Source organism: Chinchilla lanigera, unplaced genomic scaffold, assembly GCF_000276665.1.
Source record: "Chinchilla lanigera isolate Chin_1 unplaced genomic scaffold, ChiLan1.0 scaffold00109, whole genome shotgun sequence".
In the NCBI taxonomy this organism is placed as follows: Eukaryota; Metazoa; Chordata; class Mammalia; order Rodentia; family Chinchillidae; genus Chinchilla; species Chinchilla lanigera.
Genome location: NW_004955510.1, coordinates 3,928,598 through 3,945,791, shown reverse-complemented (window position 1 = coordinate 3,945,791; position 17,194 = coordinate 3,928,598). Strand labels below are relative to the sequence as shown.

The following is a 17,194-nucleotide window of genomic DNA, read 5'->3' as shown; positions in this document are numbered from 1 at the left end:
AATCACATAGTAAATATTTTTAAGAGTGCATGATTTTCCTCTGGTTTGCAATTAACATACAAGAAATAATAGTCTTTCTGGTACATATCACATTCATTATTATATATTTCTTTACAGTAGCAGGTTCCAGTCTTCTGTAGAAGAGAAAGAATTTTAGAAGGAGAGATGGATTATTAAACATACACAAAATGCATTAATTTATGAGCCAAGCAGTCACAAAAATACCACATAAAATTACTTCTTTTTAAATTGTAGGTTTTCAGAAGATTAGAAGGTAAAAGAAAGAACATTAGCTAAGTTAGGACTAACACAGCAGTAAAAGACTTAGACGTTGTAAGAGTAAGTCCTTTATAAAGAACGTGTTGTGCAGGCCAGTTTACACATGCATGCTTTTTAATCTGAGTAACTCCAAGTTTCTACCTGTGTTATTTTAATAACACAGTATCAGAATTAGAATACATCTGAAGTGTCATTTACTTTCATTTCTTACTTTCCAAATAAAACTGGGCTCTTTAAGAAAGTAACTGTTCAGTGTCTCACAAAGAGAACCAGGTTGGGTCTTCTGTCTGTTAATCATAGCCTCCTCACTGATCAAGACATTCACAGACAAAACTGTTAACATGCTCTTAGAGCACCAACAGAGAAAATGAGCCATAGGTCTTTATCACACCTAGGCAAATTTGCAAAACACAGTATGCAGTTTTTCATATCAATTAATCTGATACAGAAATAATGCTATCTCAGCAAATTACTAATACAGCTTTACTGGTGTTTACAGATTCATGAACACTGTTTCAAATAAAAAGTATCCCACCTCTTTGTCAATATGCCTTGGATCCATTAGGTATAACCATATATTTCTTTGAATTTAAGAGTAAACCTACAATGTGCAATATAAAATAAAAACAAGATCCATTTTCTATGTTGATGGGGGAAACAGCTACTAGAAACTGAACAGAATTAATACACTTTAGAATAATCTAGTAAATACAGATCCTGTCTTTTAAAAATTTTTCAGATTTTGTTTTTAAAAATCACTACTTTTCACTCAATTAATCATATGGCCACAGAACTCAGAGGCAAAGAGCGTGCCTGGCAAGTGTGAGGTCATGAGTTTGATTTCTGGTACCAAAAAAAAAAAAAAAAGTCCATCTGCAAAAATAGCCTAGAAAGTATTGAATACGGCACAGCCCTACATGCTCTCTATAGATACCACCTGTGGTAACTGTATTGGGGGAATTCTGGGTCAAATTCGCAACAAATCTTTCTTAGCAGTATAACCAGAGCCAAGTTTTTACCCACTGCCTTGGTAAAGCAAACTCTCCTGGGTGACTTTAAGATCTGTTAAGTAGTGGTAACAAATGACTACATCAAGAAGTTAAGTTCTGGGCTGGGGATTTAGCTCAGCGGCACAGCACCTGCCTGACAAGCACAAGGTCGTGAGTTTGATTGCAGGTAACGGAAGAAAAACAAAAACAACAACAACAAAAAGAAGTTAAGTTCCTACTGAAGAAAGCTCTGACCTGGAGATGGGCCCCTGTGTTTTGAGGCTTCCACAAGCTTGGTAGCCAATCTTTGAGCCTCAGTTTCTTCATCTGTCAGAGGTGAGGGTTGGGATGGTTCACCTCTAAGGGCCCTTCCACTCTTAGTTTGCATAGTTTCTAGTATAGCTGTCCCTATCCCCACTCGAGTCATTGCTACCTTTATTTCTCGATTTATTTGCCATTTAAACAATCAAATTTGTCTTTGCTAAATTGTTAATTTGTAAAATAATTAAAGCATCTGTCACAATCCCTTCAACTTTGTGGGAGTTTTAAGGAACATTAAATGTCCTGCTACCGCAAGCCTAACACTCCTCAGTACAAACTCTAAATAACTATTTATTGATTTAAAACGAATTAAACTATCTCATTTATCTAGGGATGGAGCTGTAATATCTGTCGGTCCTGACCACACATTACAATCAACTAAGACATCTGAAAAAAACAAAAACAATGACATCATTTTTATTTCACTAAGAACAACAACTCAGCCTCTGGGATGGGCCAGAGCATGAGAAGGAGACACACAACTCTGTGATATAAGCATGTACACAGCTCTGCCCACTACGCCAAGGGACACCCACCTATCAGCTGACAAGACATCATGTGCCATCAGACCTTAGGCCCCAAAAGGCAAAGAAAGCTACTTATTTTATTTCTGCCCCTTAAAATGCCTTCCTCCTCTTCTCTAACCACCTGTCAAAATCCTATTCAGCCTCCCCAGCTCATTTCAAGTGCATTTCCTTTAGCTACATAAATTATGATCACTCTTATTAATATTCATAGGTCTTAGAATTCCTGCCTTGAGAAATTTTTCTCCCTTTTCTTATTATGTTGATAATATCTATATCATATATATATATATTAAATCTTCTAATAAATATATGCACACTGAGGATGGTGGATCTCCTACTTTTCTTAGTGCCAACTACAGCTGCTTGTCAAGTGATTCACAGAGTAGAAATAACATCTGTATCAACACTATACAACAAGATGGAGCTGACACATTTCTCCCTTTTCCTGCTGTTCAGCACAGCTAAAAGCCCCGAACACATACATAACACAAATGCAAACCTCTGAAAGGTGGAGAACAAAAGGCCACTCAGCTAGGGAGCTTGGGAACTAAGAAAAAAATGGTAGGAAACCCTTGGTTTTCCTTTTCTTAATATATCATAAGCTGCATGATGAAGAAGCCAGCACCCGGAAACACCAATGAGCACAAACAAAAGGCTTGCTCCACCAGCTAAAGGCCCAGCACACAGAGGTAGCCCAGCAATGTAACAAACTTGTACATAATAAGCTCTCTACATGCTCACTTGGGCAGTGCATGTACATAAATACCTCCCTAGTGCCACAGAAAACCTGTCGTCCCAGCCCCTCTTCCTACCAGAAAACTCCGAGTGGGCGTGATATTGTCTTAGGCAGTCCTTAAAATATATACAGGAAACATTCAAGAAACCTGAAAATGGCAGAGGACTTAAAGGAAAATACATTTTCTACATACAGCATTGTAGGCAGCTAAGTGAGACAAAATAAACACCATCAGAAAGGGACTATGCTCTCAAGGAGTCAAAACAAAAATAAAGACATCAGAACTGTGGGTGGAGGCGCATCTGAAGGTCAGGCCTTAAGATTGAGATGCAATGGGCAGGTGCACACACCTCCCCCCAAGGGATAAACAGTAACTTGAGATTATACTGTAATTAACACCACCTGGTCCAGGAAGTCCAGATTTTAGGAGGAACCCTCAGCATAAAACACTAAAAAGGCATTTTCTAGGCAACACATACAGAATAAAACAAAAGCACAACCACTAGAAACACTAGAGAGACATTCCCTAGAAAAAACTTAGAACTGGTATCAATCAAGCACTCTCAGTGGTGGTTGCTTTTGACATTTAAATATAGAGATGTTTGTTTTGTTTTTTCTGGTACCGGGAATCGAACTCACAACCTTGCGCTTGCCAGGCAGGCACTGTGCCACTGAGCTAAATCCCCAGCCCCTAGAGTTGTTTTATAACTAAAAAAACTATAATGTTCTCACAAGGAGAGACCTAATTACTGCTGTCAGTACACATTAAAATAATGACTTTCATTACCTCTTTTGGAAGCACATCAACTTCTTCCAAAAGATAGACTTGATCAAACTATTTCCTGGAAAGCCAACAGCTGTTTGTCACTGACTGCTGTCTACATCTAATACCAAGAGTAAAATTTCAGTCTGTCTTGCCCATAGCTTCAACAAGTAGGTCAGTAAATTAAACTCAAACATTACACAAATGAAACATTCCAACAGCAGAAAACTGGTGCTATTTTTTGTTTTCTAACAACAGTATAAATTGCTTCTTTTAAGGCCTACCTGAAGTTTCACAGTTTTGGTATTTGGTACTAGATGGCCAGACTTAAAAATCTTACATTTCTAAACATGTTAATCATTCAATTGCTGTAATATCCACGTTTAATTTGTTCCTAGCCTTTAAAAAATTCCATTTTCCTGTTACTAGTTTCAGATATAACTGAGAAATACAAAATACTGTTGTTTTTTCAAAAGCTGGCATCAAAGGCAGTCTTTGTTGTGTTGTCATCAATCCTGCATGTCAGAAGGCAATGTCTCAGTAGCACAGGTAATTCCTGACAACATCTATAAAGCTAAATGATACAGGCTACAGTCAATAGCCAGTGTCTAATCTTGACTAAACATTATGTAATTTAAAAGTAATTGTGGGACTAGATCATGAATATTACTTTTTTAAATACTGATATATGTTTTCTTCACTTGAAATGTTTAATGGCACATTTTAAATACACATAGTAATGAATATAAATGAGAAAAAAAGACCCTGGGGAAAAAAAAATGAATCCTGTAAGTCCCCTTGAGTACGTTACCTCCAAATCTGTCTATCCTGTCTACCTACCTATCTAGCTACTTACCTGAGTGCTCAGCAGTCCCATGTAACCAGTGGTCACTGCATAGCACAGCACACAGAGTTCTATGGTAGCATAGCTCTGAAGTGCCCCACCACTCTTCCATCCTGGGACTGCCCCCTATTGTGGCTAACTTCTTTTTATAATTCGGGCTTGGCACAGTTTATACTGCTGCATTATTCCTTTCCCAAGCAGAGCAGGTAAGATGTGCTTCATACTTGTCCTCAATGCTAAAAATGCTGTTCTAGAATACCTACACTTAAAATACTCTGGGATATGCCTATAGCACACCTTGGGCAGCTCCCTACCCTAGTCAAACCCTAAATGAGTAGCACAGCAGGTGATTTATTCCTCCTTCCTTTGCTGGTTTCAGTTTCACAGTCTAATATTGCAGTGGCCATCAAATCACTTTCTGATCATATGTAACACCTGGTGGTAGTGCAAAACCATATAGATCAGAAAATACTGGGGCAAAGTATTTCAAGAATCAGTTTTTAATTGATTAAAGCATTCCTTCATTTTTGGTTTAGCCAAAAAAAAAAAAAAGTCAAACAAAATAGTAATAGGAAACCACTTCCACAACCACCACTGCTGTACAACGTATTTCAATCTAAACATAACACACAAATGGTTTTGATCATTCTCAACACAGCTCTAAAAGGTACTTCTGGTATAATAAACAAATGTTACCATATGTAGAAAGACACTCCTAGATCCCAAGGATCAAAATACATCCTCAATTCGCAACAACTGAGGCTGAATATATGCAAAAAATGGCATAATAAAATGGCTCACAGGGCAATGGGAAGGAAGTCAGAACTATAAGAAAATCCTATATAACAAGAATAGATATAACAGAAACAGCTGAGCACCTCATCATCATTTGAAATGATGACATGGAGCTTGAGTTGGAATCCTTCTGGCCAAGGAGTCACCTGTCCTGTCTGCGTAGCAGATGTATCCTTTCTGTACAGGGACCCACCACGAGATAGGAGCTACAACCTCATGACCTTGAACACTTGATTATAAAGTCTAATATTGCAGAGGCCATCAAATCACTTTCTGATCATATGTAACACCTGGTGGTAGTGCAAAACCATATAGATCAGAAAATACTATGACAAAGTGTTTCAAGAATCAGTTTTTAATTGATTAAAGCATTCCTTCATTTTTGGTTTAGCCAAAAAAAAAAAAAAGTCAAACAAAATAGTAATAGGAAACCACTTCCACAACCACCACTACTGTACAACATATCTCAATCTAAACAGATGCAACAGATGTGTACATATACATACACTACCAAAAAGTCTAGAAGATCAAATGAGGAATGCTGATAATGGCTATAAGTGGTTAGTATAACTCGAGTAATTTAAATTTTTCCTAAATTGTTACTTTCAAAATACTGTAACCTCTCAGTAAAAAGTACAGAGAAAGAAAAGCTGCCTTAGAGTGTCTCCCTTTTAAGCATATTATGTTTTGGCTCTATGCCATTCATAAAGTACCCTTAGCACTCTCTTTTCCCCATTCCTTTAAGAGGCATTGAATTCTATCCTTTTTCTACTGAGAAAATGATGTGCAATCTACTTTTGCCAAAAGATTTTTTTTTTTTTTGCTACTACTAGTACAAGATTGAGCTCTTTTGTGGAGGATTTCTCTTTCATACTTTTACTTGAACTATCACTTCAACCAGCAATGCTTACCCCGCAGTAATTTTAAATCCTACAAGTACATTTCTGTGGTTATCACAGTAGACTGCAAGCCTCCACCACGCAGAGTAAACCTGGGCACCTGGTTTCTCTTTCAGGGACATGTAGTCTTATCGTGATCTCTCTCAAGATCTGTTCAGCCTCTACCCTTGCTCCCCAGGGCTCTAACACTGTTCTGCCTGTTCCTTTTAGTCACTTCACCTCCTGCAGCCACTCAAGCGGGGCAAGATGCTACCCACAGGTTAGAAAACCAACGAGAGCTGCATGTGAGTTATGCAAGCACTCCCACAAGTCACTGCTTAGTCCTAGAACCTTCGTGTGCAGGAAGAGTGAGGCTGACGCCATGTAGGCATGTTGGAGGTTCTGTAGACATCTGGAAGGCTGCAACTGTGTCTTCTTCACACTTACACTCCCAGATTAGGAGAGTGTTCAGCACAGAGTAGGCAATATCTATCTGCTAAGTGAGTAAGGAAGGTTTCCTTTTCTTCCTTTTGTTCTACTGCTTTACTTCTTCCCTTATTTCCTGCTGGCTGTGCCCTTCAGAAATCCTATCTGCAGCCATTAGGAGACACCAAAATCCCCTTGGATGAAACTATACAGAAAATCTGCACTGGGCTGAATATATTCCCACTCCCATTGACCTGCTGCTGGTGGTGCCAGCCAATCTCCTCCCTCCTGCAGGTTCTGACTGAGGAGACTGATAACTTTTCCCTTATTTTTTTCCACTTGCTAAGTGGCTCCAGGCAAGTCATTCAGAGAGTAACTCAGTCTCCTTCACCATTCTTTCCTCCTTCCACTCTAGCCAAGTGTCTTCCTTCACGCCTAGACAACGTTCAGAGGAGATTCTCATACATCCCTCACAAATCTCTGGGGTGGACTCTAATCAAATAACAGGGCCAATGTGAAGAAACTTAAAATTTTAAGATACTATACAAAAGGTCAAGAGTGAAACTCAGGTTGTAACCTTCACCCTTCTCAAAGGCTTACCCAGATCAAGAAAACTGCACTTATAATAAGTCTGAAGATTTTTAAATAATATTATTTTCACGCCCAAAATTAATGTCTAACAAACAATGTTGCCAAAGAAGAATCACATTGCATGTTATCTCCATCCTCAAAATTCTGTTTATATATACTGCATTCCTGCTTAAAAAAAAAAAAAAACATTTAGAGTAAAATATAACTTCTGAAAAGAAAATCACTGTAATTATAATAAATGATCTCCAAAACATGTATTTCAAGTAAAGTCCAAGAAACAGAAAAACCAGAGGCTACACTTAATATTTAATATGTTTTAAAATTTTAACACTACCGCTATTTCCCTAAACACACACTGTGTTCTGCCATAATCATATACTGGCTGCTTTACCATCCCTTTCTACCTCTCTACCTTCACTTGCACTGTTTCTTTTACCAAGGATATTCCTCCCACTCTAATCTGTAAAACCTCTCCACCTCCCAGGCTCCTGAGTATGCTTCAAAACAAGAAACCCAGAACTAGCACAGGTCCTAAATTACAGTACTAGTTTCAACATTTACTTACTATAGAAATTTTAAGCAGTCATTAATATCCCAAGATTCTGGTACTTTATCTACAAAACAAAGGAGTTTAACTAGGTGATTTCTCTAGTAAGAGATAACAGGAAAAGCTCAAGTCTGGAAAAACTGACCCCAAGATCACCCAAGATCAAGGCAAAACTAACTTAGGAATAAATGCAGAACATGCTGGGGTTGCTCTGCACCAGCTGCTTTTGTCTAGTGAGGAGGTAGGGAGGCTAAGGAAGCCAGACAGAATGATATGAAGTACAAATTTCCATGAAGATGGCAAACTGGAGCCTTGCATGCTTAAAGGGATCACCTGTCTAGTCAGTAAGCTGATCAAAAACACAGACGTCCCTGTGGGATGACTGGAGACACCTGGAAAGTCCAGAAGTCCATCTTTGCAAGGGGCACAGTCTTATTTTGTAACTGCCGTCAGACAGGTAAGTTTCTACATCCTTGCACAGTAAAGAAATATATCGTCCCAGTCTGTTGATGTCTTTGCTTTCTACGATTCGAACATTACGTTCACCTTCTTCACCATACTCCATGATTCCTGTAACTAAACCTTCCAATCCTAACTCTCAGAGAACTTACAGCAGTTGCTATCAATGCATGACCAGTTCTCCCCAAAGTGCTTATAAATGAAAAAATCCTTATATATCTATATACATATTTCCCAATAACTCATTTTTACTTTAAGAGTCTAATATCTCTAGGATGAGCAATGATCAAACTTTTGCCAAATAAGTTAATTTTTGCCATCATACTTTTACACAGGCTACAAAAATAACTATCACATGAAAATATTTATAACCTTTAAAGGCCTACAGTAAAGTTTTGTAAGTTTGTGTTACTAGGACTCCACTGATAATCCACAGTGAGACAAAAGTCAAAGCTGGCTTATCAAGCATTCTACTAATGAAGTCGGTTACCTGGCCTCATGTAAAAGGAGAATGATGACTGAGGATAATGCTCTGGCATAGGTACCTCCTGAACTGAGTGCCAAGGAATTCAGGTTAAATGATGGTCAGAATATTTTTAGTACTAAAAATGTTCTGAGATACAACATTTAAAGAAAACAAACAAAAGTAAATGGCTATTTTCTACTACTTGGTAGAAATCACAGCCTAATTCTGCATAAAATATAATAACCCTCTCTAGCTATGCCTTCATGCATTAATGATTCCTAATATTATCAACATTTGTAAGTAATTATAACAATAAAATATTTTGAAGAATCTCAAACAAAAAAAGAACTATGTGACACTATATACCTTCAAAGTGTCAAATGCTGCTGAAGCAAAATGACTGAATGTTGGGCTTCTGTTCTTTCACAGTGTGTGAAAACACCACTCTCATAAAAGCATGCAATGAGAGGAGAGAAGACACTCAAAATGAGCTGCAGTGTGCAGAATGGAAAGCTATTAAGTGCACATTCGCTTATAAAGGACACACAAGAGAAGCTGTAGAAAGCACAGAAACACCTAACAGCCATGAAAAAACAACTGACCTTAAGAAAAAAATTAGCCATGACAGATTCAAAATTATTAGTGATTAGAGTACAAATAGCAGAACAAAACTTCCAAATAGCAAAATGACTGGAGAGGAGGATAAGAACAGGTTACTTACAGGAATTCTTCTCCAGGGTGTTTGGGTATATTTATCAGCATATGTGCCTTTTTCCTCTTGTGATTTTTGGTGGCACTTACACCGGGTTGCCTGAACAAAACCACAAATTTTTATACTGGTTTAATTATGTACATATAAACAAAGGTAACTAGGGACTTCCTTAGGGAATACAAAACCAAATCAACAACACAGTTCTGGCTACTTATATGATGAAAGTGTCTATAGCAAACACAAGGTCTATAAAGTTGTCTAGCATCTTATTCAGGAACTGGGTCTGAAAGTAAGCCAGTAAGGCTAGAATTTTAAATAAAACAAACTGCCTTGGAAATTTCTTAAACTGTTCATAAAACATACAGATATAGAAACATGTAGCAATATACAGTATATAAAAAATACAACAAAATTTACATTATTTTACATGATGGCATTATAGTCATTCCCACATAGTTTCTTAAAAGCATTTTTGATGGGACTCTACTGGCTATTAGATACCAACGGTCCACACATCAGGATGTCTGTTCCTACACATACTGCTATATGCCCCTTTAATGATGTGTGTGCTCTACTGGACTGGAGCATTTTTAAGGATCTTTGCCCTATGACAAAATCTATCATATCGGACCATTTCAATTCACCAAGAGATACACATGATTCTATTCAACGCACACAGTTATATGAACACAATGCACCTACAGTATAAACCTGGGACTCAAAAAAGAACAAAAAGAAGACAATGAGAATTTCCCCTTAGTGTGAAGGCACATAACCATATTGTTTGATAAATAAACCCACTGAATTCATATACACTTTCTTATAGGAAAACCTACAAAATTCTTGATTATGACATCAAGTTAGAAGTATTTTCTACTTTAAAAATACTCAAAATTCTTTTTCAAAAATTAGTTCCTATCACATCATTCCAATTTCCTTATACTACATAAAATCTAATTTTAAAAACTCTATAAAACACATGTATTTCTTATTCCTAAGAAATAGGATAGCACTGAAACAAAATTTACACATAAGTGAGTGAACCTAAGAGTCTCTTAAAATGTACCCTAATAGGTCTTAACTTTAAACATATCTTGGAGGCATGTAAAGAAAATATGAAACACTTATTGTAATGCAAGCACACTACTTAGTCCATCCTGACTATAGGAATCCCAGAAATATTCTTTCTGTGGTCTATGTGCTAACACAGTAGAAATATTACAGTGAATATTTCAATTTTCCATCATTTGGACAGTCTAGTTTTCATTGACGTTTCAACAGATACAAAATAATGAAAATTACTACCCGAATAATTCCTTCTCCATATGCTTGCTTTTATTGCTGTCATATCTGTATGTGTGTTATACAGATGCTTATTTTATGTGTGGTTCCTTATTTAGGGAAGTGTGTCCTGTCTCTTATCCTAAAAACCCGTATCTTAGTAAATCTGAATCAAGCTAGTTATTCCCAACCCTCTGTGATTAGGAAGGCACAGGTAACCCAAATCTAGCCAGCAAAACACAAGAAAAGTCTATGGGTATTTTTCTGAGATAGTGTTCCTTGATTTTAAAAGTAGGTAAATTATAGAAAACAAGTCCTTTACTGATGTTTGGAATTTCTGTATGAGAATATGACACAATGAAGTACAGTAGACATCTTGTAACTAATGACAAGACATGCAAAAAGGTTCCAGAAAAACCAACCTAGAACTTTATCTATGGACCAAATGACCAAAAGCAACCACAGAAATGGACAGGATTTATACATATTCTTATTATTTGAGTACACTACTAGGGATTGAACCCAGGACCTCTGCAATGAGCTATATTCTCTGCCATTTTAAAGTTTTTCTGTTTTGTTTTATTTTGTTTTAAATTTTGAGATAGACTCTTACTGAGTTGTTGCCCAGGGTAAGCTCAAACTTCTGATCCTCTTGCCTCCACCTCTCAGAGTGCTGCCTATATACTACAGGCATATACCACCATGCCTCTTCTTTTTTGTTATCACTCTTAGTTAGGGACTTTCATTTGAAACTTAAAGCATCATAAGACATGTACTAATTTATACTGAGTGGTAGGGGGCAAGTCATTTAACAAAAGTGACTATCACATACCCAGGGGTAGGTATTCTGTGGTTCAACCTGGGTGACCAGGACTATTTTTACTATTCTTCATTTACAGAAAAGGTTTAGGAGAAGTTTCATACTTTCCCTAAGAGAACATGGCTATGATGTTTCAAAGCCAGGATCTGAATTGTTTGCATGATTTTATAAATTATGGTAGGCGTACTTCACTTGAGTTCCACTTTCTGTGTTTCCCTTAGAGAAAATTCTACACTAGCAATCTCACAAGATTATTGCAAGAATTCAATGAACAAATTTTTAAAATTAACTATTTAATTAATGTCATGAGGTAAAAATTATCAAGTAGTGTTGGCTTTTTGAAGTAAGGTTTAAACCTCTATACTTTGCAGTTAAATTCTCAGAACACTATAATCTGATTTTTTATCAACAGATTTAATGTAGACTATGAATTCAACATTTTATTATTTTATGGAAGTTTTCATACAAATACAGATAAGTGGTAAACACATATTTATTTCTTTTTTTTTTTTTTTTTAATTTTAAGGATAAAAGGAGGGAAACATTAACAGACATACAACATTTTACAACATATCACAAGCACAATACAGACAATACAGAGTTACAAACAAAGTGGTAGGGAATTAACAATGGTGGTTGTATTACATATTGATATCTTCAAAGTGGCTTCTCATGAAAACAGATATAGACATGCAATACTGGTCAACCAAAGATTCATTGACAGTTTCTTTCAGCATAGAAACAGCAGATAGAAGAATAACCATGTTATCTATCCTGTATATACATACATACAAAATTTCTCCTTCTTTCCCTTCTCTTTTCCCACATCCCAGAAGCCCTTTACTCTTCGGTGGTTTCCTATCATTTCACAGTGTCTATCATACCTCCGAGTTTAAATTAACTCTTTCAAGTTTTACACTAGTGACACAATGCGGTGCTTGCACATGTATGTTTGATTTATTTCACTTATGAGTATGGTCTCTAGTTGTGACCATTTAAATATAAAGGCCTCGAGTTTATCTTTCTTTACAGCTGAGTAATATTCCATTATATAAAAGTACCATAATTTTCTTATCCAATCCTCGGTGGATGGACATTTGGGTTGCTTCCACATTTTAGCAATTACAAATTGTGCTGCTATGAACATAGGTGCACATATATCACTGTGATATGATGTTTTTAAATCTTCTGGGAAAATACCCAGCAGGGGGATAGCTGGGTTGAATGGGACCTCTAAACCTAGTTTTCGGAGGAATCTCCAAACTGATTTCCACAGTGGTTTCACCAGTCTGCATTCCCACCAGCAGTGGAGAAGGGTTCCTATTTCGCCACAGCCTCGCCAGCATTTGTTATTGGTTGATTTCTTAATGCTAGCCATTCTTACTGGGGTAAGGTGGAATCTTAGTGTTGTTTTAATTTGCATTTCTCGAATGACTAATGATGTTGAACATTTTCTCATATATTTATTTGCCGTTTGTATCTCCTTGTCTGAGAAATGTGTGTTCATCTCAGCTGCCCATTTTTGGATTGGGTCTTTGAATTTGGAGGGGCTGAAATTTTTTAATTCTTTATATGTTCTAGATAGAAGCCCTTTGTCTGAGGGACAATCAGCTAAAATTTTTTCCAAGTTTGTGGGTTTTCTTTTGACTCTGCTGGTGATTTCTTTAGATGTGCAGAAACTTTTCAGTAGGATGAGATCCCAGTTGTTGATTCTTTCAAGTGTTTCACGTGCAATTTGGTTTTTATTCATGAACTCTCTGCCTACCCCTATGTCTTCGAGGTTTTTACCTACTTTCTCTTCCAATAGATTTAGTGGTAAACACATATTTAAAAACAACATAAAGAAAACAAAGAAGGCTCAGCATGGAAGGGAATTTAACCTAGAAAATCCTTCTCACTGGGGATAAAGAAAGCACTAGAGAGATGATGGCAACTGCCAACGTCCTTCAATGTATGAATCCTGGAGTCTACAGAAGCCCTCTAAGTCCTGTCTATGGCTCTTCTGGTGGCTTTTCCTCTACTTTTTAAAAAAAAAATTGGCTGGAGATATAAAGAAATAAAAAGATAAATACATTATAAAGAAAAAATTTTAACATTAATAGTAAAAAATGCTGCCACCTCTCTCTAAATTCCTATCTTTAAATTCTCTTGATCTGAGCATATGAAGGTTTAGAGTTCTACAACTAAACTTTCCATTAGTACAACCTTTCTGAATGACTTCTACTTCCTTATTATAAATAACAAACAAAAACATCTAGCCCTTAAAACTCATTTAACAAGACATTCACTTCACCGAGCAACACTGCTTTCATTTAAAAATTCTCTAAATTTATGTTGAGAAAATATAACTTCTGAATGCCATCTCTTTTCTTCTGCCTGAAAGCTGGCTGGGCTTTTATCTTTAGCTCTGAAGCACAAACATTAGGTCTTACTTTTTCCAAAAATTTTATATGTGGTAGGAACTCAATTTGCAGCAGTACACTATTCTTTATTTGGATTATTACATTTTCTTTGTGCCTTTATTCACAGTAACTGGGTGTCTATTCTTCATGTTGTGGATGTCTGTGATCTGCCCTTGTGACTCCAAGGCTCAGGATATTAAACACTTTATATTGAGTGAGGTTAATATTTCAAATGGCTGAGCTGTTTTGCTACAGCAAAATATGGTTTTTGATTTCCATTCATTCACACCTTTTGTATTATTGCAAACTAAGTTACAATTGAGTTCAGGTCACCATACATATATTGCTTTCATATGGAACTAACATTTGAAACTATAACAATAACAGAAGTATAAAAATTCAGAGATGATGCCAAAGAATCACTCAACACCATCCACAGAAAAGGAACATTATCTTAAAGTTCCCTGTGGTCTCAATACTCAGGGCCATTGTGCTCACAGAGAGAGAAAATGTCCTGTTCTCAACTCATGTCTGGCGCCACTTACCCTGAACCAATAAATAAGTGCGAAGGGCCAATTTTAAACCCCTAAAACAAAGGTCACTGAAAATGGACCAACAAAGAATTTTTACATTGAATACATAACATTTAGATTGAAAGTTAAATCATGTACTTCTACTAGAGTGTATTATGTAAATATAATCACCTAACTTGGGAATCTAAAAATATAGAAAAACTCTTAAATCTGGTTCAGAGTCTTATAAAAAGCAAAAAAAAAAAAGAGGCTTGAAAAGCTTCCATTTTACATCCTACTCTATAATACTTACAAGTTGATGTTCTAATAGTTGAATTTTTTCATCTTTTCTCTTTATTTCATCTTTAAGCTGTTTTATTTCATTTAATAAATCTTCATTCTGAAATTTAAAAATTTAAGATGAGTCATTTGAAATATTCTAATGAAAAGCTTTAAATAAGAGATGAAGACCCAGTGAAAACCCTCTATTTAAAAAAAAATCTTCAAAAATTTCATGATCTAATGGAGTCCGACATATAAACAATGAAAATAATTGAAGTAACAGCTAACATTCACTGAGTACCTTATTAAGTATCCAAACCTAAGCACTTTCAGGTATTTAAGCATTTGATGATGAAGGATTTATATTTCAAGTATATTACGAACCTGTTCAAACATAATTTTCCATACCCCGGGCTGGGGATTTAGCTCAGTGGCAAAAGTGCCTGCCTGGCAAGCACAAGGTCATGAGTTCGGCTCCCGGTGCCGGAGAAAACCAAAAAAAAAAAAAAAAAAAAAATTTTCCATACCCCAACATAGCTACTTTTTACAAACATATAATTAGTAAAATGTTCTGGTTGACTTGTTAAAAAAAAATAAAGATTTGTGCTACAAATACTAAAAGTAGGGGATATATCTGATGTGCTTAGTAAAGACAGGAAAATGGTATACCATCAGATATAGCACTTCACCTTTCTGGGCAAATGAACAGCTGTATATCTAACAGTTCTCTAAGAATGCCTGCATTCTTTGACTCAGTTATCCCACATACAGAAAGCCACGCCAAAGAAATAATCCCAAGTATGACAAATTCTACAAGATATATGAAAGTTTTAAAGTTTTCAACAGTCCTATCAGGGGACAACTGAAATGTAACACAGTAATTTGATGCAACAGTATGTATTCATCATTCCTGTATGCATGGCTAAGTTCTGCCAGTGTTACAGGAAGTGGTCCAAAAATGAAATCAAAATACAAAAAACATTAATAGCCAACAGATATAGAACACTTAGCAGATGGCAAGCAATGAACTAAGGACTTTACACATAAACATAGACCACACAGGACCCATCAGGCAATGGTTGACTCCGGTGGGTCTTAAAAGATTCACAGAAAGTTCTTAAGACAGACATGGTAGGCTCTGCATCTTCCAATAACAGAGTCTAACTGTCACACAGTGCAGATGTGAGGACAAGTGCAGCACATCTTGAACACTATAAACAGTGACATTCTAGCACAAAGGCTATGGTAAATAAATAGTAGAGAGTGGTTTGCTTAACAAAATGGGCGAAGGTCAAATCATGACCACAGGGTCCTCAGCATGGCTTTAGCCAGGGAGTGACAGATTTGCATGTAAGATGGTACTGACAGCTGTCTGGAGGGCAAATTTGGCAACAATGACAACAAAACTTTGCTAGGAAGTTGTTATCAAGACATTGTAATATTCCAAATGAGAGTATCAATCTGACCCACAAGAAGAATTAAAAAGATGGAGAATGAGAGAAGGGTCAAAGTTGAGAGATTTTGGAAATGCACTGCATGTGAGAACACAGAGGAACACTGCAGAGTGACACCTATACTTCTAGCTTGAGTGACATGGTGAATGACTGTACCACCAAAATAAGTGAATAAAGGAGGACAAACAAGTATGTCTAAGAAGGAATATATGTGAGTTTCAAATACATGATGGAGAGATCTGTGGGTGGTAAAATAGGTAACTAAATCACCGTGTAAGAAAAAGAGCAATTTCAAACATTATCAACTCCTATCATAAATAAAATCATGAGAGTGTAAGTTCATAGAGGATTGAACTAAAGATATATATCTAACACTGAAGGAAGAAAGAAATCTACACAAAAAATTAAGGGAAATGTTTTAATTATGTAGGATTCCAGAAAGAAGTGACACTTAACCAAAAGATGAAGCTTTAAAGATGAAGGACGTGCCTAATGTCTGCACATGTTCATTTTTCCAGGCTCCCCATTAACTGAAATGGAGAGTCCAGGCTCCCCATTAACTGAAAGGAGAGTCGAGAAAAGCCTGATTTAATGCAGTTCAGATAGCTGAACTATGTAAGTGGAACAAAATGAGTAAAAATGAAACAAGTACAGAGTACAGGTGAAGTTAGCAGGCAAAACAGACAGGAATCAGAAGATCACCCCTGGTTGACGAGCAAAGGCTGTGTGCTGAGGTTGAGAAGTGCGGCTGACTGAGCATGGGCCTGGGGAACCATCAAAGCTGAGAACAGCTCATCAAGGGAATGAGAAAGAAAGAAAACCCTGAAATAAACACAGGGGTGGAGTAAGGCATCGCAGGTCCAGTGGGGATCTTAGTTTTAATTTTGTAATGGCAAAAGTCACCATATTTGTATGATCTGAAACTGTACTGCTAACCCATCTTGGAAAAGAAGGTGGTAAAAGTCAAGAATTTATTGATAAAAGTGCAAAAGACTAGGCTATCAGAGAAGAGACCCTCTGAGCTACTGCATCTCAACTTGAATAAAAAGGAAGAATCAGGAAAGCTTTGCCCAGATGGAAAGGGATTAGGGGCAGGAAATAAATACCATT

At 36.6% G+C, this 17,194-nt stretch overlaps 1 protein-coding gene across 2 annotated transcripts in view; it reads right to left on the bottom strand.

Annotated features, from left to right (window-relative positions):
* Ccser2 (coiled-coil serine-rich protein 2) overlaps positions 1-17,194 on the bottom strand; it is a gene marked incomplete in the record, with an annotated part of 160,295 nt that overhangs the window by 16,742 nt on the left and 126,359 nt on the right. For both annotated transcript variants that reach the window (XM_005407889.2, XM_013506323.1), the window contains 2 exon segments: positions 9,343-9,432; positions 14,662-14,748. In XM_005407889.2, coding sequence (XP_005407946.1) covers positions 9,343-9,432; positions 14,662-14,748 — 177 coding nt within the window.